Raw genomic sequence first — 23206 nt, forward strand, 5'->3', positions numbered from 1 at the left:
CATGACGAGCAATGTGCCGCAGCATTGAAGTCGAGTTTTGACTCGATTAACAATTTATTAACCAAACTTAATATGTGGTACACGTGGTAACCATATCTATCCTCAAACATGATGCCCCCAACATTTTTAGATACAATTAAAGTAGATTAATAACATACATATCATTATTGGACTGAGACTAAGAGAAAATTCATGAAAACTTAACCGCGGCTATAAATGCATCAAATTATAGATCTAGATGGTTTTAAATTAATAAACCAATTATCAAGTTTATGTCATGAATTTCGATTAAATCCTATTGATTACTACGGATTTGATCAACCCAAGTCTAATCTCCATCCCAAACGTTGTCATCGCCTGGATCGGGATCAGAGTCACCACTACTGTCTGTCTGTGGCTCAATACAGAAGGGTTTCTCTCGGTCCAGACGCGTCCGCCATTGTTAACGCTAGTAGCAGAAGAATCGGTGACGTCACATCTACAGTTGTTGCGCCACCAAGCGGACAATCGGGCGCTAGCCGGGGAACATCGGGCGGGTCAGATATAACCGCAAATATGTGCGGGGTTGGCAGAAACCAATAAATCACCATTGATAAATAGGATTTTGGGTAGAAAGGCCCCAAAACTGAAAGTATTGGATTTGTCCTTTAAAGATAAAATGAAGCGTTTTATGCATTCCAATGCTGAAGAATAAAAACTTGCTATAAGTTTAAAACACCTGAATGCACAGGTCTGTGTCTTGGACCCGCGATGGTGAGTGTGGCCATGAGACAAAAAGTAAAGACATTTTAGGGTCGTAATTTCGTAACCTTTGCATGTTTAAAGAGTCCGTGGTGACTTTTGCCGAGCAATATTTAAATCTCATTGTCCAACAGGTAGATTAATTATTCAGATTAGACTAACCACATCTATTCTCAAACATACTGTGCCCAATCTTTTTAGTTACCTAGATTGATAGATTAATATAGATTGAAAGTATGTTACATATCATTATTGGTAAGATTATAACAAAATTAATAAAAAGTTCATAAACGCCGTCATAAACACTGCTGTAACAGCTCCAGTCTAAATGGCTTATGTTATTTTCTTAGACTGCCAAATGAACACCACAAATGCAATAAATATCTTAGACAAACCCAATATCAAAGCTATTTCAGCTGAAAGGAATATATTCTCAAGTTAACATACAAATATCTACAACAAGACAATTTGGATCGGGCGGTTTAGAAAGTAGAAATTAAAACACAAGTTTGATTTTCCAGGAACTGAAAGCTGTTGATAGTAATGTCTAAATTATGTGATTTTGAATACTTACAATTGTCTGGACTATTCTGTGTGGTTTTGTTAAAACTAGTAGAAAAATATTTGAATCTGTTTAAAACGATGGCATACGGCAAACTTGGATTATGTACAACGACGTGCCTGCCGAGTCATGCTAGGACGACACTACAATGACTACGCCTCGGCTCTGCTGCAGTGCGGGCTTAAAACTCAATTGGAAAGAAGGAACGACCTCTGCAGTAGGTTTGCTACCAGCATGCAAAGATCTGAAAAACTGCAAACCTATTGCCCCCAACACGACTAGAGTCACATGGACGGTGCTGAAAGACTCTGACTCTTCCCAATACCCACACAACAAGGTTTAGCAATAGTCGGATACCGTCACTGCGGAGAATAGTTTCTGTGAAAGAAAATGACATCACATTTTGATCTATGTAGTAAATGTCTTATTTTAGAGCTAATACCGATTATCTTATTGGAGTGGATTGTAAAATATATGTAAATATTTTCGCAATTTTTTTCAATCTGATACATCTGAAGCAATCCACATCTGATACACAATCTGCAACTTTTTCAATCTGATACAATGCACATATGGAAGAATGGGCACAATTCAGCCTACATGCAAGTACTTATGCAAAGTCGATTGAACAATAAACCATTTGATTGATTCAAAAAGATCTCCCAGCATTATGCTGATCTCCTTTTATGTGCTCCTAAATAGTTAATTTGTGGTCAGTACGTTTTTCCATATACCTTAGCAGCTTGGAGGGCATTTTCTCAATAGGATAAATTTGCAATTTAACTTTAGACCTTACTGTAAAACCACTATATAATGTATATAAGGGAAAACGCAATGGTCTTTTTACTTCCAGATGTAGATGAATGTACATGTGAATCAGGACCCTGTGATAACGGCGGCACGTTGCACGTGTGTGGATGGTAATAACACCTACTGCGTTAGTCCACCCGAGTTTACAGGAAAGAGATGCTAAACTTGTGGCTGTTAAATTATCAGCAGATGGATATCAAATTATCAGATGGATGAATAACATACATGCGTATCATGATGTATGATCGTGAGATAAAAAAGTCATAAAAACTTTGGCGTGGCCATAAAATTATCTATTTATAGATCTGAAATATGCCATGGATTATTAGGTTTTTTTAAACCTCAAATAATGCCCTTGATTACTACGAATTTGATTAATCTAATCTACATTTAATTCTAACCTAGACGTCAACGAATGTTCCACTGACAATGATAACTGCGAACAGGACTGTGTGAATACTGTTGGGAGCTACCGCTGTACCTGTTGGGACGGATACGAACCGTCTGGGCCACGGTCCTGCAAAGGTGAGTATCACCATGAAAGAAAAGGTGAAGACATGTTAGGTCCTTGTAATTTCGTAAGGTTCAAAGAGTTTGTGGTGAGTATTTCAGAGCATTATTTCAATCTATTTAATGCATTTAAATCCATTTAGATTAGATTCTAAAACAGTTTATGTTAATACACGTAGTAATCACATCTATTCTCAAACGCAATGCACCCAATCTCTTTTTCTGTATCTAGACTGGGAGGAGAGGGGGTGTGCCTGCGCGAGGTTTGATGTCGAAAAGCGTCCGACATGCTTGGGCTACGATCACTTTGGTGACTTAAAATAATGTTTTCATCAATTTAATTGCAGTGAGAGATAAATTTATGATTTTTTGTGTTGTCACGGGTGGCAACGGGTTTCTGATGATGATGATGATGATGACTGGTTTATTTGCAACACATCGTCAGACATACCGTTGCAGCCTTATCTGGCTGGATTAGGGCATGATACAAATCTTATGTAATACTTAAAATCCATCACAATTCTATTCCCTAACAGACAAGGTACTATTACTAATTCAAAATCAAAATCAATTATACAAACATAGGCTAAAAGACAAGGTGCGTACTGGTTAACAATCATAACATAACTTTACAATAAAAGAGACCTAATGATTGAAATCCATTCTACTTTACTATACTAGGCTAAGAGGTGAGGTACTAATGGTTAAATTCCATTCAATAATTTTACAGTAAAAGGCAAGGTAGTAATTCGTAAATCTGGATGTTCTACAGTTGAACTGGGTGAAGTTATCCTTCGTTCTCAGTTCTCTGCCGTGTACGTTTCCCCGTTTCGGAGGCAGCCAGCATGAGAAGACAGGGGATTTAGAAATAGAAACAGCAAACTTCATACACAGATTGCGTCTTCTTGAGGACGGGGGGGTGAGAGATAGCTGTTTTAGTGCGCTGTCATAGCTAACATATGTTCTGCCTAGAATCACTCTACAAGCCCTCTTCTGTACAGATTCAATGGCGCATTTTTTTCAAAAGTCTGTAATTTTGGCTTTAACAATAAAAATTTTCAGGCTTGTGTGTTGACAAACGGTTTTTAATGGTTTCTAATATTGATATCATATTATATAATTTTACGTAAATATTTTGAATAAGTATGCACAATTTATGCTACTTTGATGACGTCATCGACAAAAATCAATAGCATTAGATCAGGTACATTCCAGCTGTTTTCTTTGAAATTTCTTTTATACTTCGATCTTTTACATAAAGGGATAATATAAACCTCGTCAGTCTATTTTCATTGTAATTTAAGGTTTTCGAGTAGTTTCTCCGTCCGAAGTTTTGCAGTCCTGACTAACGCTCAGTTCAACAAGAAGTTTCTCCGTCCGAAGTTTTGCAGTCCTGACTAACGCTCAGTTCAACAAGAAGTTTCTCCGTCCGAAGTTTTGCAGTTCTGACTAACGCTCAGTTCAACAAGAAGTTTCTCCGTCCGAAGTTTTGCAGTTCTGACTAACGCTCAGTTCAACAAGAAGTTTCTCCGTCCGAAGTTTTGCAGTCCTGACTAACGCTCAGTTCAACAAGAAGTTTCTCCGTCCGAAGTTTTGCAGTTCTGACTAACACTCAGTTCAACAAGAAGTTTCTCCGTCCGAAGTTTTGCAGTCCTGACTAACGCTCAGTTCAACAAGAAGTTTCTCCGTCCGCTCGATACGACCCAAATTCCAAGTGGAATCGCTTGAGAAAGAAATCGCTGGAAATCGCTTGAAAAGAGTAAAATTTGTAAACAGCCGTGTGGCGAGGGTTTCGCGGCTGAAGTGGGCTAAGGGTAAGATAAGAGGGGACGCTATCTTGGCCCAAGCGTCCCACGTCGCCTGGACCAATCAGATCGCACTACGTTTGACAGCGAGTCTGGCACATCTGGTTTTTGTTTTAAGAAGATTTCTCAGAAATCCGCTCCGTAGAAAACTACATTTTTCAATAGGATAAATTTGCAATTTAACTTTAGACCTTACTGTAAAACCACTATATAATGTATATAAGGGAAAACGCAATGGTCTTTTTACTTCCAGATGTAGATGAATGTACATGTGAATCAGGACCCTGTGATAACGGCGGCACGTTGCACGTGTGTGGATGGTAATAACACCTACTGCGTTAGTCCACCCGAGTTTACAGGAAAGAGATGCTAAACTTGTGGCTGTTAAATGATCAGCAGATGGATATCAAATTATCAGATGGATGAATAACATACATGCGTATCATGATGTATGATCGTGAGGTAAAAAAGTCATAAAAACTTTGGCGTGGCCATAAAATTATCTATTTATAGATCTGAAATAAATGCCATGGATTATTAGTTTTTTTTAAACCTCAAATAATGCCCTTGGGCCTTGATTACTACGAATTTGATTAATCTAATCTACATTTAATTCTAACCTAGACGTCAACGAATGTTCCACTGACAATGATAACTGCGAACAGGACTGTGTGAATACTGTTGGGAGCTACCGCTGTACCTGTTGGGACGGATACGAACCGTCTGGGCCACGGTCCTGCAAAGGTGAGTATCACCATGAAAGAAAAGGTGAAGACATGTTAGACTCTTATAATTTCGTAACTTTTGCAAGTTTTAAGAGTTCATGGTGCGTTTTGTACAGCAGTATTTAAATCGGTTTGTCATAAAGGTAGATTAATAATTCATATTGCACCCAATTTTGTTCGGTTACACTTAAAATAGTTGGATAACATACATGTCATCATGGTAAGTTAAGGGCGAAATCCATAGAAAAGTAGGTGCACCGGTGCGCTATAAGCAGTTTTAACATAAGCAGCTCCAGTCTACATGACTTATATGTTTTCTTAAACTGCTTAATGGACACCACAATTACAAAACATCTTTTGAGACACACTTATTATCAAGTCAAAATTCCAGCTGCGAGGAAGATATGTTTATGTTAAAAATAGAAATAACTAGTGATCGCATTTTCCTGCATATGTGCTAGCGGCATGCTTCTGCTAATTAAATAACCCGCTTAGGTTTTATGCCCCACTTTACTTTTTTAAAACTTACTGCCAACCCAATATATAAACTATATAACATCTGTGTCCATAATATCCCCAGGGCCCATAATATCGCCACCTTGAGAAAAAAAAGTGTGCTTGAAGATATTTTTACTGCAACATATCCTAGGTATGTACATTTGAAGTGTGCAGGTGTGTATACCAAAAGTATGTTGCAGTAAAATATCTTAAAGCACACTGTTTCTCAAGGTGACGATATTAAGAACCCTGGTGATATTATGGACACGGATGTTATATATACTAAAGCAATTATATCTATTTTTACTTCCAGATGTAGATGAATGTGAATCAGGAGCCTGTGATAACGGTGGCACGTGTGTGGATGGTAATAACACCTTCTCCTGCGTCTGCCCACCTGGATTTAAGGGAGAGGAATGCCAAACTGGTGGGCGTAGAATTCAAGTTTCAAGTTTATCTATTTTACCAGGGCATAATTCTGATCCATTGATCTGTTTTTCAGGTATCCCTGGACATTAAAACATTCATGAAAATTACAAGTTGAACACAACAATATACAAATAATGTTTCAAACATTCACATGTACAACGCAATCACAGTATAGGCACATTTAGTTCATTAATTTTCCTGGTTCAGTGCTACAGTAGTAATCCTCTACAGTCTGTTTTTTTTTTAAATTTAAAAATGCTGACGTTGATGTCAGTTTTGGCTAATCGGCAGCGAATTATCAGCAGACATCAGAAATAATGCTAACAGGTAAAATACAAGCGTGGTAGCGGTGCTTTGACATTACAAATTTTGTCAATCAATCATGACACATAATAATGTTTTAACAGGCTTACTTGAATCATATCTGGTTTTTACTAAATAATAACTTCGACACAGCTAATTTAAATGTTAATTATCTTTTTTAAAGCTCCCTGTAGTGAGGATTACGACCCTCCCCTGAACGGTGGCAAAGCCTGTTCAGTGACAGATGAAACGACAGGAGCCATGCTCTGTACTGTCTACTGTCGGGACAACAAGGAGTTCGCCATACAACCTGCCCAGGTCTACACGTGCCAGGCTGATGGAAATTGGTTCGCGGACTCTGATCCTCTAACGAATCAGAGTAGCCCTTGGCCAGACTGCACAGGTATGATTTAACTAAATATGGTCAAGCCTGTAATGGACGTAAAAAAACAGAGATTTTTAATTTTATTTCTTTTATTCGCCGTTTACAGCAGGTTCTATTTCAGAATATGTAAAAAAGAGCAGTTGAAATGAAACATTAACAAATGTCCATAGGCAACAAGTTTCCGTGAAGTTTTATACTTTGCAGATTGAGAACAGTAATAGTGTAAGTAAACAGTGTGTGATCACTTAACAACTGGTAACAACGTATCGTAAAATTGGCTAAATCCCTGGTCTAATAATCTAGCCTGACTAAAAATCGCGCTCCTGGTGGCCGCCTGCCCAGATTTTTGCCCCCCCCCCTGGGGAAACAGTTGCAGACTGAATAGTGTAAACACAGGGTACATAAAATCAACAACACGACAATCAAAATAGATGAACGAAGTCAGCTTTCTTAACAGTATCTTTCATTTACTACATATTATTCATTTGACAAGGTATCGCAGTAGGTGCAAACCACAATCCGAAAAGATACTCGCAACCATTATGCACAGCAGCCACCTAATATCTGCTTTGAGAACCTCGGCTACCGGACAACTTTCAAAGTTTTAGCCCAGAAAACAGCCCGACTTTCTATACCAGCCCGGATGGTGTTACAAATTAGTCCAGGTCCTCCAGGGACGTCCCCAGAGGTACGCCTGGCATGGCTGAGGTCAGCCTCGGGTGACCTACCTAACCCTCCCCGTCTATCCTGTCAATGCGATTCAACCTGGATAGAATCTAAATAAAACATATAGCCTAGTTTACAATGGAAAAACCTTCATTTTTAGGTGGTAGTTATTTACTGGTTATTTCTCGGGTCGGCGACGCAGTTTGGCTATGTTTGTTTTCTTGTGGGGGCCCATCGGACCATCTGTTCGTGATAATTTACCCTTCCCATGACAGGGCTTCTCTATTCCCTCTCCTCACAACCCATAGAAGATTCCAGGCATAACCATACTCAAAGTCTCCTTTCATATAGTACCCCCTTGCTCCTCGCTAAAGCCACAAAACTTAAGAATCAGATACTGCTCAACTCTATATGCGTTCAGACCACCCTCTTATAGTAATCTGGGCATTGTTACTAGATCGTACAGTATACAAACTTAGTTCCCGATTAAAACAAAGTTTGCGATCTTATATCGGTTTAAATCCTGCTGAATTACAATACAATATGCACAAATGTGCATGCTAACGTTGTACTTGTAGGGAATACAGTAAACCTAACACATTATACGTATTCCAGATGTTCACACCGGGGGAACACCGACCTGTCAAAGTAGCGATTGTTAAACACGCCCCAGTTGCAGGTACCCCACCCCGCTGGGGCACAGGGCCAGTACGAAAGTCGGGCCTCGAGCGGTCTACGGCCTATTCCACAGGATTCGTAAAAGTTTGTTTCTAAAATATAGTTTACTTCAATATCAAAACTGCTACAGTGAAAATAAAAGGGCGTGCATCATCACGGACATAATGGTACACCACATGCCCAATTACACAGAAATGCTACGTACAGAACAATGCGTTTTGGCGGCGAACATCTTCCAGAAACCTTAAGTATATCTTAGGCACGGGGACAAAACATCTGGTACCACTTATCGACCCCTCTCCACATCTGCTTGAAGTTTTAACGCCGCCCTCCCCCGCTATTCCAAACAAATGGTTTTCTGGACCATTTCAATTTGCCTCAAAATTGTAGGGGGGCATTTGAAATATTACATTGACCGCAAAAGCAGCAACGGCAAAAATACGCATTTGTGCATAATTACGGGCATGCCCGCAGACGTCGTATAAAACTGCATGCTGATTACACAAAGAGAACCCAGTGTTTTGACTGCGAACACGAAAAAACGTCTGTTCACAACACTCTGTCAGGAGGTACTGACCTCCTTTACGGATTAATAATATTATTGTATTCTTATAAACACAGGTAGATACCGGCCACAGCGTCCTCACATGCTGGGATCAGTCCACTACTTTTCCGGCACTGACTGTCTGACCAGTATGGGTGAAATCATCTCCAACTTCCAACAGCTCTTCAGTCAACTGTCATCCTCCCAACCAAGTGGATCGATCACAATCGATCTTCAGAACGTTGAAGTGGAATGTGGAGGGACGGCCAGACAGGCTTCAACAAAGAAAAGCCGCATCTTCACCACTAACTCTGAGAAATCAGCAAACGGATTCACGGTAAGGTTCAAGGTAGTTGCCAGCAGCTCACTGGCACCAGAACATGTCACCCAGCTTGAGCAAACTAACCTCGTATATGCCCTGGACGATATCTACTTTGATATCGAAGACAAGGTTGCAAACCAGCAGTTTGACTTGACGATCAACGGACAACAAGCCACTGTCGACACAATTGACATCGGGCTTGCTGAGTTCGACCTCAACTGCACCCAGGGACAACTGAGTTTTCAAGACAGCTTCGAGGCGTATTGTCGTGAGTTCAACTTTTAACTTTTTTTTTCTATTTTTGTTGCTAAATTTCATTTTTATGAATCAATTGTTTTACTTTATTGGAAGAAATGTCAAACATATTTGAATACAACATATTTTTTGTGTTAGAAAGTGCCTTAACATATTTTATATATATATATATATAAAGAAACTTTAAAGCTATAAAGTGTACACATAAACTTATGAACACCCGTATTTCAGTTGACTGTCCCCCCGGCACGTTCCATGACCTGACTGCGGACACCTGTGAGTACTGCCCTGTTGGTGAGTACCAGGACCAGCCGGTACAGACGGACTGTAAACAATGTCCTCACAATACCTGGTCCGTGTTTCTTGGAGCAAAGAAGGAGGCTCAGTGTATGTCAGGTAGGGAGAATTTTTAAGGCTACATTTGAGGAAAAAGAAATAATTGCAAATGTACTGCGGCGGTGTCTACCATTTCTTAACATATTGTTTAAGTGAACGTATAAGTTTATAGTATTTCAAATACTTTCAAATGTGTAGCATGCTTGTTATATTATTCATTGCATACACGTTTTTCCGACCTTTAAAGCTTATTATGTATCTAACATATGTTTCTCAAAATTAACTAGTTTGCCTCGGCAAAGACGATCTCTGCTCCAGTTGCGTCCACGTGTGGGGTCAACTGACATGCAAGGTAAGGCTGGCATGTAATAACGTTCCTTTAGAAAGCAAGTTTGGATTCAGTAGAAAAAGGTAAAGGCGCTCGCTGAGGTGTACCTTTTTTTTTTCTTAACACAAAACAAAGGGAATTTAATGTGTGTGCAGACACTTTAGTATAGTGTCATGGTCTCATTTTGACTGGCTGACTACATACAGGAAATATAATACGAACCATTTATGTAAATTATCTATCATTGTTTTTTGTGTATACATCAACCTAAGAGTCTGCAACAGTTGCTGAGGACAGCACCTAGTTCTTATGATCGTAAAATGCCTAGAGGTATGTCTTTTCCAAGAAACCACGATGGTAATTGTGTGCAATACATTATATAGATTCGCGTTAAAACATTTGTTGCAGTGTGAAGTTGGCTGGGCCGGGTCCGAGGACGGACTTACCTGTGGACTTGACGGTGACCAGGATGGTTATCCAGATGTGTCCCTGCCTTGTAACGACACCAGGTGCAACGGGGTAAAAAATTGTATATTTCCAAAAATCGATTGCTTTAAAGTAACATGAATCTAAGTTGAAAAGTTCTGACTGTCTTTCAAGGGAATATCGTAGAATCTACCCGTCTGTTGACAGAAACTACAACTGGTATCTTTACCGGTAAATTCGCCGATTCTACCAGGTTAAAGTATCTACGATGGCATATACATTACATATAGAAACTGCAAAAAGTGATTGCTGACTTTATTGGTAGCCTATAGGAACATCTTTGATATAACCCAGATGGAATAGAAGCATTACTTTGTAGATGATTAAAAGATTAAAAGAATTATTTCAGACAAAAATGTATGAGGACTGTGTTACTTTTTGATACCGAGTTTCGTACGATGTGGACGTAGGTGGATAACATATTTTATTCCATAAAACTGGTTACTGGTTTTAGATACTAGTATTTTGTGGGGTTCCTTTCTTATTTTGGAACTGAATATTTTCTAGGACAACTGCCCGGGTATCCCTAACAGCGGACAAGAGAACACAGATGGGGACGAGATGGGAGACGCCTGTGATGACGATATTGACAACGATGGATTCCTTAACAACCTTGTAACTATAATTGCCATTTTTATTTTATCTATTTAAAAAGGAAAAACAAAACACATTATTTATGTATTAAAACAGATTACACATTGCCATTTTTATCGATGTCGTTACAACGACACTGCTACAAATGTTTTTTACCCTAAAATAAATTACAAGACACGTGCACATTTAGACATATGCATCCAGCTACATCTTACTCAAACTTTTTGTCGCAACCTGAAAGAAATACATGTTAATGCCACATGAATAAGCATACCAGCAATTCAAACCTAGAGTCAATGCCATGACTTTGACGTTCTTGCAAAGGTGCATTAAACTACGTGTAACTACTATAGGTTTTGAGCTTATTCCTAATAAAACTATTTTACATATCATGTTTATAAGCTAGCCTGCGTAATAGCCTGAACTTTATTCTGTTCCTCTACAGGACAACTGCCCACTGCTGGTGAACGATGACCAGACGGACAGTGACGGTGATGGAGTGGGTGACGTGTGTGACAACTGTCCCACGGACATCAACACTGACCAACGGGACACTGACGGGGACGGTGTGGGGGATGTGTGTGACAGTGATGCCGACAGTGACGGTACGTTTGATTCCTGTGGTATTTGTATCATTTTGACCAAATACGTTATTCATTGCGATACTTCGTTAGATAATGGAACTGAAAAATAATGTCTGTTACATAGTGCTATTATAAACACATTTACAAAACTTGATTGCAACATGCTTTGACGTTGCAGTAAAATTATACGTTACGTAACTAAATGAGTCTAAATTTTCTCCAGGGCTTCTTGATGGCAAAGACAACTGTCCGTTCGTAGCTAATGCTCAACAGGAAGATTCTGACGGAGATGGGATCGGAGATGTCTGTGACAACTGTCCACTGGTCGCAAACGTGGATCAGGTAAGTCAGTCAGTAAATTAAATAATTCTGTTGTTTGGCCCGTGTTTGATTGCATTCCAATAATGTGGGAAACGTTTACAGTGCAGTGGTCGATTGCTAGCCTAAGGGGCGTCAGGTTACCCGGGGTTACGCGCGCTGTCTCCGTGAAGCCTTAAGAGTAATTGTTTAACGGGGGCTCTCTTGTCTAAATGGAATTAAACCCGCATTGTGTACATCTCAATCGTTTTTGATTTAATTACAGTCAAAATGTGTCAATTTTTTTCTCAAGCGGGCAAGAAATCGTTTTATATTTGTCTGAACTATGTAACATGTTTCGGTTCGAAAAAAGGTTGGGACATTTTGGCCCAAGTATGACCTCGTAAAAATTAAGACTTGCTGTTTAACATCGATGAGTATCAACGACAAACGCCTGGAGATAGATGTTACATGTTTTCTTATACTAGGTGATGTAATTTTGACTTTTGCTTCCTTCTTTTCCAGTTTGACCTGGACCAGAATTCTATCGGCGATGCCTGCACTGACAACGCTGACAAGTATCAATACTATTATACAAATTTATCTTTAGTGTAAAACATTGAATCATGTTATTCCTTCAACATAATAGCAGGGGTAACTAAGTACTTCTTACGTTGATTATAAATGTTATTATCTTTCAAAAGCGATGCAGACGGGATCCCAAACTCTTCTGACAACTGTCCTGACATCCCCAACAGTCAACAACTGGATACGGATAAGGACGGAAAAGGTACAATAAACATTGAATACATCTATGAAGACATTTAAAAAAATCTTTAACAGCCTTTGAATTAAAGTAAACATTTACTCAACACAGATGTTCATTTTTAGAGGCGTCGAAAATAATTGTTTTAGAGGCTGAGCATAAACATAAATATATGGTTGAAATATATGCATACTCTAAATAAAACAGAAAAAGTCCTTAACTTAAATTAACTGTATTCAATAAACTTATAAGCCAAAATTTTGACCATTGGTAATTGAACTGCTGTTTGTATACTTCAGTATAAAATCGGTATGCTCTCAACTTTTCTTTCCGTTGCAGGGGATCTCTGTGACGATGATGACGATGGTGACACCATATTGGATGGCGATGACAACTGTCGACTTGTTCCAAGCCCGGACATTGAAGACTTTGACGGTAAGATGACTTCTACTAACATTCATGCTTCTATGATTTAATACAAAATGTAAGATTGCAGATCGTCCAAAGGGTTTGTCACCATATGGGAACCTTGGCGAGGTTATGTATTGTTTGGCTGGTATCACTTTCTAAATTGCTTACGTTATCGTCCAATCCCGTGCGTAAGTTCAGTTTTTATCTCCCCAACAATCAACAATGAAAACCACCTCACACCCTCAAATCAGCCGCCCCTATATAAATATGCATAAAACACACACACTCACAAGTCAGACACACTAAAAAATCGATACTTCGGAATCCGTACCCATGGTTAATTCAATGACCAACTCTTACTACCGCTGTCCTAGAAGGTTATTTATGCAACCATCAGTAGGTTTTTACATCCCAGGTTTGGGTTGCCGTCTCAAAATCATTTGAGTAACAGTGACTGATCTCATGCCAGCCTAATGCAATTATTCACCAAGTCAACACTGTTGTTAAAAAAAAAACAATGCTACCATGTGTTATTTTAGGAGATGGAGTAGGCGATATCTGTACCGGTGATTTTGACATGGACGGCGTGCCTGACGCTGATGACGTGTGTCCTGAGAGTGGGGTCATCGCCCGTACGGACTTCAGGAACTACCAAACCGTCAACCTGGCCAGTCCTAGTAGCCAACCACCCGATCCGGTTTGGGAGTTCCTTAATGAGGTATAACATAATCGGAAAAGCATGCCAAGGGTTTAAATCGGACGATTTTTTACCATTTTCGCATGCGCGAAAATGGTAACTCAGACGAGTTGGCACGTTGGATGCATGGATGGTTCGACGGTTCGACGGTTCCACCCTTCAACGGCCATGCAGACATGCTAAGTCACCGCATGTCGCTAGATGTCGTTGTTGCGACGGCCATGCAGACATGCTGAGTTGCCGCATGTCGCTAGATGTCGTTGTTGCGAGTGCACTTTTTACCATTTATGCCTTGGACGTTTGTATACTTTCCATTATGGTTGCTAATTTCAAAATCATAGTTCTATTAATGTTGCATAACAAAGCTGCTGACAAAACAAACTTAATTTGTCTTGAACAATAACTTGATTTTATTATTTGCCAAAAATGTTGATAAAGACATGTCTATAATCACAGTAATCAAGGATTTTAATAAACTGCATAAATTATGTCAATGAGCATTAGCAGTGTGGATTAGTCTAGATGTTCAGATTTCCATTAGCCGGCAGTCCAGAGGGTCACACGCCCGACCAATCAAGGCGCTGCAGGCAAAGCTTATTAAAAGCCTCCTTTTCAGGCGTTCCCGGATTGTGTGTGTGTGTGTGTGTGTGTGTGTTGGGTGGGGGGGGGTATTTTCTGACCAAACGTAGATCGCACGCAATAGAAGCTCCGGCCTACATAGCTGTCCGTGGAACTATTGATATTACCTGGGTGCCTAACTTTCACCAACATGCGTCTTTTGTATTTTAGGAAATTAATTAATTAATGAGTGAGTGTTTCATTAACTTAAATAGGTATTGCATTGTTTGGCAAGGTATTTTCCATTGACAATTTTTAATGGATCAGGTTGATCAGATGATATAATGTAAACAATTATATATGATTAGTAAAAGATGACTTTTGAAGTTCTGTTCGAGTATTATTTTAGGGTTGAATCAGGGTCAACGCGAAAAAAAATCATGATCCGGTGATTGACATCATGCCCCCCCGCACACTTCATGTATTCAGTGTTCTAAATACTTCAGTCTGCAATTTGCAGATAGATTTTCAAGATTGCAGGATAAAAATTACACAATCTGCAATTTGAAGAAAGAAAAAAAAAAAAAACTATGGTCCTCACAACTTCATATTCCCTTTGTTTGACCCGCCCGGCGCCCAAATCCCGCTGCGATTCAAGCCGCGGCGGCTTCCCGAGCCATGCAAATAAACCTAGTCCTGACGCCACAGCCTCCGATTTCCACCGAGCCAGCCCCCAGCGCATGCCGACAGCGAGGGATGTGGCTCAGATTTCCGACGATTTCCTTATAGTCTGGACCAACCGCCCAGGTAGTGGCCAGAACAACTAACATCGACCTCGAGCTGGTATCTACCTGGTTCCTCGACTGGGGTCTCCAACTTCACCCAGATAAATGCAAAGTACTTTGCATCAAGTCCCCTAGAAGCAAGGTACAGCTTCCTCCCATATACATCGCAGGGCAGGAAGTTGAACAAGTGCCGTTCTACACCCACCTGGGAACAACCATCCACGAAACCTTACGCTGGACCGAACATGTTCAGATTACAACCAGTAAGGCCAGGCGAACCCTGGGTTTCCTATGGCAACTCCAGGGCAAGCTATCCCGGGAGGCACTTGAAATGGCGTACAACACAATGGTCAGACCAAAACTGGAGTACGCCGCCGTACTGCTCGGGGACTTGTCCTGCTCATCCAGCAAGATGTTGGAGAGAGTGCATTACCAGGCCGGCTGCCTCATCACCGGAGCCTTGAGACGTACACCATCAAGTGTCGTCATGCAGGAGTTAGAATGGGACAGTCTGTCCATCAGGAGGCAGTTCCATTCCATGGTTCTGATGTACAAACTGGTGAACGGACTAGTCCCCCCTCACCTCCAGCCACTAACTCCCACCACACGAGGAGACCAAAGGGTCGCACGTGTTCAGCTGCGGAACGCAACGCACCTCCACTTACCTCGGTGCCGTACACAGACTTACAAGGCCAGCTTTCTTCCTTATGCGTCACGGCTGTGGAATCAGCTGCCTCAGTCTGTTAGAGAGGCCCGCAGCATCACTATATTTAAGAACATGTGTCGGGCCCACCTGCTCACACAGCAGAAGCACCAGTTGACCCGGAGACGTGGCCCCAGACACGAGAACATTCTGGCGGCTAGAAAACGCATGAACTGTATCTAGTGCTAAATGGACTGATATACTAGTATTCTAATCTATGCTGTTTTAGTACCCTTATACTTATCTTTATATACTTATACTAGGTTTAAATGTGTGTCTTGTTTGTGTGCTTGTGATTGTTTTGTGTGTGGGCCACAACACCAGCCCCCGCTGCCTGTGGCCCACGAGTATTGTACTTGCTTGCAATCCTAATAAATCAAATCAAATCATATTTAGATCATTCGGAAGACTTCGGGTAGCAAACAAAATGGCCGCCATGCACATGATTTTATACTAGTAGCTTCGCTTCTCAACCGAAATGAGGAAGTTTAACCTCATTTGCAGACTTTAGCGGCCATGGAGTTGATTTGGGGAAGTGCTGAGACGCGATTTCGCTACGGCATATGGGATTTTGCCGCGGAGGGAGTTACGTACGCCGGCAAAAACTTGCTTCAGCGATCGGCTCCAGAAAATTTATCTTTATGCTGCCGCTCAAGTCTTCGAAGGTGGTTTAACGAAGTTTATATAAATGATAAAGCCACTTTGCGTAGATCGATCTCCGTTTTCTTGCGATGGTATGAAAATTCAAGTACAGTATATTTTCAAAACGTTTGATATTTCTTTGTTCGTTGTCACATGTTGTTTTCACATGTCACATTTATCTTATTGTCATGTACAGTTACCAGCGTGAGTCTGAGTCGAGCCATTGTTCTTATGTGGCCGTTAGCACATGTTGTTTAAACAGACAGCAACATTGAAGAAAAGAACCGAGTTAACAGACGTCGGCACGTTCCTTGAAGTCAGGTTTCCCGCCGTATTTAAATACGAAATGTGTGGGCCCGCGGCGTTTTGAAAAGACGCGACGCGCTTTGGAAAGACCCCGCGCCGTGGCTCATTCAAATTCGCTACATTTTTTGCTAAGTTTAATGTCTTCACCCACGATTATTGACCGTCAATGTTGACGGTAAGGACTTAAATTTTTACCGTCCGACGGGAAAAAATACCGTCAATTGACGGTAAAACGGGCGCTGGCTAAAGCCCTGGTTGAAAGTCACGAGGTTTGTAAACTTAGATGTTGGGGACAAAGCCATAGAAGAGATTTTGAATAAAATTATATATATATATTAACGTTACTTATAATTTAAGTTAAAATGTACTTTTGTGTCTCATTTTTTTATTCTGTTAAAAAGACTCTTAAAAGAGAGAAAACAGGTTATAAACTGTTATATACTTGATTTTTGTAATGTTTTAAACTTAAAGAGTTGAAATATAGAAGTGCATGTTCTCTCATTATATACAATGTTGATGAGAACTAGAACCATTTATATAACTTAGGTAAATTGAAATGCTAGGATGGGGAAAATGCTAGAATGCATTGCACTACGGTACGTTCCACCACCATATACTCCTCAACCATCCACCAGTTCGTAAAAACTGTAAGCCTGTAAGCGGCGAAAATGGTCAGCTTTTGCAGAAGCACTTGTTTGGTAGAACACTGTTTTTACCATGTAATCACAAGACGTGGTGACGACACACTCAAGTTTGTTTCAGCTTATATTAATGCCGCCACCAACACAGGGGACAATACAATACTCATTTTCACCTGAGCGAAGTGAGGGAAGTCGTGTTAAGTGCCTTTCCCAAGGGCACAAGATCGGTGGCATGCCAGGACTCGAACCCGGGACCTGTAGGTTCCGAGTCGAGCACTCTGCCGCTACGCAACACGACTCCTCGATAAAGCACAGAACACTGTTTCTTTTGTGGCAATAACATTTTTGCCCAAGCGCCGGACTGTCACTTTTTAATGCATACAGCATAAGGGGGGGGGGGGGGGGTATTAGGTATGGCGCCCACGTCCCGAATGACATCACAAGGGTCATGTAGCTGCTGCCTTTAGACGCTACACATGTGACCTCAATAGACTATCGTCCCAAGTGCTGCTAATTACTCTTTATCTTGTGAGAGCCAAGATTTGACACATTAATAACTTCTTACATTAAAATCCATATGTGCTAAAATAACTACATGTCAAGAATAAGAAATAGATACCAAGCATATTGCATTAGCGATCTTTTATGTAATATGTGATATTTGTTGTATGACATATGTTGACACAAATTAATAATCTCAACCCTCATTATCCATACAGCACTGTAAGCCGATTATTCCCAATAACCCATTGCAAGCTTTAAATTAATTGTATATATTTTACAGGGAGCTGAAATCGTTCAGAAAGTAAACAGCGACCCAGGCCTTGTCCTAGGTACGTATCTTATAAACTAGATGCAAATGTATTCCCCATGATCAGATCTTGATAATTTAATGTTTTGTTTATATTAACTAGATTGATTAAATCTTATTTTTAAAAATAAAAAAAAATCGTCTACAAATTTTGTGGTCTTACAACACTTGGTTTAGAGTTACATGGGGCCCTTCTAAAGACACATTACACCTCCCCTCGTCGTCCAAGGATACGTAAAAAGTGTAAAATCAGCAATGTTTGGTGTTAACGGCACACATGATTGGACAATGATATTAAAAGGCGATTTTTCTCGCACAGGTCCGAACTACTTCGGCAACTTGGACTACCGTGGGACTTTCTTTGTGAACACGCAGGTTGATGACGACTTTGTGGGTTTCGTCTTCAGCTATCAGAGCAACTCTCGGTTCTACCTGATGTCCTGGAAACAGGCAGGGGACAGCAGCGGTGGACAGGCGGGGGTACAGCTGAAGGTGGGGATTCGTTTTCAAATTCCTAAACACTAGTAGCATTCTCTTCTGTTGAAAAATGCTTGGCTCTGCATATACATGTAGAAACATGTTCATGTACCCTATCAGCTATATTAGCTATTTAACCCTTGTCCTGCTGGCAATTTTTACACAATATTTTCAAATAATTTCATGTCTTAATCAGGTCACAGTCCCTTGACTTTTTTTGCCCCGCGGTGGCGTAGTTACTTCCGCATTCGTTGCGTTTCGCTGCGGTGTGATGCGTTACACGAGAAACACCCCCAAATCGTACATATACAGGGTGCTATATAGATGGTACTGTATGTGCAACCCATATATATATATGGGCCCCGCAACGAGGTGTCATAAAGATCTAAAATATGTTAATTGCAATGGAAAGATGCACGCAAGTGTTTTAAAAATATTTTTCCAACTGCAAACAGCATTGATTTTTACCTTTCTTTTAACAAAGACTCCTCGGTGGTGGTAGAAGTTATCATAAAGCAAGTTCAACCTGAAACTTTTAACACAAAAAATTAGCTTACCGAAATCTTTGACTATACAACTCCAGTCTTTGTCAAAAAATACGAAATCTACCACTTCTTTGACGTCACGTTATGCAGATGACATTAAGGCTTACGTTTGTATTACTTGATAAAATCTACAGGCAAAGTGTGTACATACTCAATATTACGATGAATACATACTTGATATTCCAACTGATATAAACCGAATTTCTTGAAATAAACTGTTGGTTTGTTACTAGTTGGTGAACTCTACTACCGGGCCTGGTGACGACCTCTCACTGGCTCTTTGGAAGGGTGTGGAGGTCCCCGGACAGGTGAGGTTTTTCTGTCTACTAGTCATAATCTACTAGCCGTAAACAATTAACTATGTATGGTAAAATATAATTTAACAGTAAGACTATTACATAAGATATAAAACTGTTTTAAGTGGGTTTAACAAGCCTTTACATTGAGTAGAAACACTCTGCAGCGTTGTTTGGGTGGATCATGTATTTCACTAAACCGACTTATACAAGTGCAGCCCCGGGCATTGTTGTTTCAAATAACCTTTATAAATACAGTGACCCATTTAGTAATTACCCCACATATTTAAAACGAAATTATGTACATTACAGTATCAATATAAAGAAAAGTTTATATTAATTAAAATGTGTCGCATTAAGGTGTAACATCTTTATGTTATTCACAGACCAAGTTGCTGTGGGAGGATCCCAGCAAAGTAGGCTGGAGCTACAACACCGCCTACCGCTGGGAGCTGAAGCACCGGGTGGACATCGGGCTCATCAGGTAAGGACCGGGTTACAACGTCGTAAGATCGTCGTACGATCAAGCTAACTCTTAGGATGTTACTGCACGTGTCAGCAAAATTCAGATGCTTTGGTACGGAAAAGAATATAAAAGATCATTTTCGGAGATTGGAAATTCTATGGCTTGAAGATTGCACAAAGGCCTATGACCGCGTCCCATCTCGTAGTACACAATCCTACTTGTATTGTGCTGGGGATAAAGGAGTAGACAATACTAGTCTCTTTTATAGCGCTAACCATCAATAAACTAAAGATTTTGTACATGGGTGATAATTTCAGCGCTGTTGAAAAGAACGAATTCTTTTTTTTAAATCTTAAACAGCACTTAAACATTTTCACTGCATTGTACTTATGTTTAAAAATTACCCCAATTTACTTGAAATATATTACTTGTAGTATGCAACGTCTATCTGCCTACATGTATGTCCACGTTCGTTTTCTTCCATACCTTTGAAATTAGCCCTTAGGTCTGTGTGTTTTCTTTATGGTCATGTTTTTATGTAAGATTCCCGTATGTCTGTCCATGCAGGTTCCGTCTGTACTCCGGCAGTGTCCTTGTAGTGGACTCCGGTGACGTTCTGGACGCCTCTCTCCGCGGAGGCCGCCTGGGGGTGTACTGTTACTCCCAGGAGAACGTCATCTGGTCTGATCTCGTCACCAAGTGCGATGGTAAGGAATAGTGAAAGACCCATCAACAATGTTGAGAAGTCCAATCAGTTTCTTACAATAATTAACTACAGTATCAAGGGATAACGTAAATAGCAAAACACAAAACTGCGCATGGAAATGTATGAACACTTCTCATGCTTTATAAGGCCACGTCAAGTACATTTCATAAATGACATCCACTGCAGAATCTAAATTTAACGTGCTAGGGATAAAAAGGCGGACATAAAAACAAGACTCCTACATTTTACAAAATGTTGGTACCATCGTTGCTTTAACCTTGTTAAAGAAGGATGTAGTCGACAAAACATAATATCAACCTGTATTCAACAGTATCACTTGTCGTTGTAGATGACTTTACATAAATGACCCAAAATATCTTATACTGCCGTTAACGCAAACGATTGTGCCGACAGTTTACTGGATCCCTGATGAATTCGGGGATTTTCTTCTCACACAACCTGTATCTCACCTAATGTTATAGTTACTACCATAACACAGGGATCAATCACTGACAGTTTTTGAGTAGCCATAAAGCTGAACTGTCCGAACGCTAAAAATAACTAGTATTTGAATTACTGTACATTCCTCATAAAAATAAAACCCTAATGCATTCATACTGATGTATCCAACAATCGTTTATCTAATGATACCCTACCTAAGTATTATTGTTCCAATTGTTACAACATCCATTTGTAACTAAAACAAATAATGGCTTCTGCTCATATATGGCAAGTTGACCACTTCTACATCAATGCACGCTCTGATGTCATTCATAAAAGTACTTGCTCTTTCCTGATCACCAAGTACATTTTCTGGTCGCCTGTATAATTGGTCGCCTGTATAATTGGTCTGTATTTGATACTGCTTGGCCAAATGCAGCCACCCGAAGATCTGCTTGGGGATTACATGCTTCACCTATGCCTCCGATTTGCGGGGCTCTTTTAATTTTATCCTCAATTAAAAGAGACTACATCGTTATTCATCGTTCATAGATGGGCTGCCACTGAAGTTAACGTTTGGTTCTGATTTCTTGCAGGCAACACGGCATCAGCCTAACTGGATGCAGACATCCTAACAAGACAACGGAAAAGAATGGATGCTTTAAAAGCTTTTGTTATCTTTTTCCTGAAAACTAGTGCCAAAGATACGTAGCTACTCAAGATACTCCAGAATGTGCCAAATAAAGAACAGATTCAAGATATTTGGTCGTGTGCGTTACTTACCTTATAGAACTGTTAGATATTGTGTCTTCTTATACACTACTATGCATATATATATATATATATATATATATAACATATATACTTGCTCATACCCAACAACTATAACAACTAAACTGAAGACAAGTGAAGTTCATCTCATTATTCAACAACCCTTTTTTGTTTCTACATTTTACAACTTAAGTCATGTCGATGGTGCTAAAAAGAATTAACTGAAACACATTTGAATTTTTCCATCGACTGGCAGACACCAAAATAATGGGGGCTACAAATATTGTAAATTGAATTATGATCAAGATATCTTAGTTCGATAAGGATTGGGTGGGGGATCTTGGACCTTCAATCTGGACCAAATATTTAAAACTTGACGCGTTTCAGTGTCTGAGACGTTAAACAAAGAAATCGTTTCACCACTGTAGAGTTGAATTAAAGAATGAATGATTGAATTAGTAAATGAATGAATGAATGAATAGATGGACGAATAAATGGATGGATGGATGAATTAATGAATGAATGGTTCATGTGTTAAAACACATGGCAATCATGGGCTGAATTGCGTGTTTTAATACATGTGACATAAAAACACTTTAACATGTATAATTGGACACATTAGGAAGTGATATAAAACCTACAGGCCAGTCGGTCACGCACAAAGCTACTATGCATAATGTCTTAATATCACTGGTGCTGCTTGTTAAGAGAAGTAATATGAAAAATCGTCCTAAATCGTTTTACCAGTAGATGTTTCTGTCAGCTATAAAATAGAAAAGATATACTCAGCACATATTTATTCTGTATGGGTAAGGCTGATACACGGTGCTGGACACTTATAATGAAAAGGGTAATTAAGAAGACCAAAAGAGTAGCACAGATTAATTGACTACTCTTTATCTGAGTCAGAATTATGACAGTATTCAGTATGTCAGTATTCCCTTGTGCTGCGAGACACATATTTTTCGGTTGCACATACAGTACCTTTTATATAACGCCCTGTGTATGCACGATTTGGGAGTGTTCTCGTCCAACGCATCACACCGCAGCAAAAAGCAACGAATGCGGAAGTAACTGGTCCACATTTTATGTAAAGGTCCAATATTTTTATTGAAAAGATGGACTGGAATCGTAAAAAAATGCTCCCTTTGTCATTGAATAAAAATTTATCTTTATGATGTATCTTTATGATTTTTTCTTGGAAATCCTCCAAAAATACATGAAATGCCATTTTAGAAGGTTTAATTTTCAAATTTTTCCGGGGGAGCATGCCCCCGCACCCCCCTAGAAACCTCGAACCTTCGGCGCTCGAGGTCCCCTCCAGCA

At 39.9% G+C, this 23206-nt stretch overlaps 1 protein-coding gene across 1 annotated transcript; it reads left to right on the forward strand.

Moving 5' to 3' along the window:
* Nucleotides 1-2518: 2518 nt before the first annotated feature.
* LOC109481033 (cartilage oligomeric matrix protein-like) lies at nt 2519-21866 on the forward strand (the record flags this gene model as incomplete). Its single annotated transcript, XM_019783507.1, has 21 exons — nt 2519-2638; nt 5053-5172; nt 5965-6078; nt 6568-6786; nt 8734-9246; nt 9465-9629; nt 9857-9921; nt 10306-10416; nt 10891-10998; nt 11423-11582; nt 11785-11903; nt 12384-12436; nt 12563-12648; nt 12964-13059; nt 13575-13753; nt 18152-18200; nt 18498-18670; nt 19434-19508; nt 19883-19980; nt 20530-20669; nt 21706-21866. Coding segments are annotated over 21 exons (2783 nt in total), but the record flags the coding sequence as incomplete, so codon positions are not given.
* Between the last annotated feature and the right edge of the window lie 1340 nt (nt 21867-23206).

The sequence above is a fragment of the Branchiostoma belcheri genome, unplaced genomic scaffold (assembly GCF_001625305.1).
Source record: "Branchiostoma belcheri isolate BF01 breed outbred unplaced genomic scaffold, Haploidv18h27 scaffold531, whole genome shotgun sequence".
Classification (NCBI taxonomy): domain Eukaryota; kingdom Metazoa; phylum Chordata; class Leptocardii; order Amphioxiformes; family Branchiostomatidae; genus Branchiostoma; species Branchiostoma belcheri.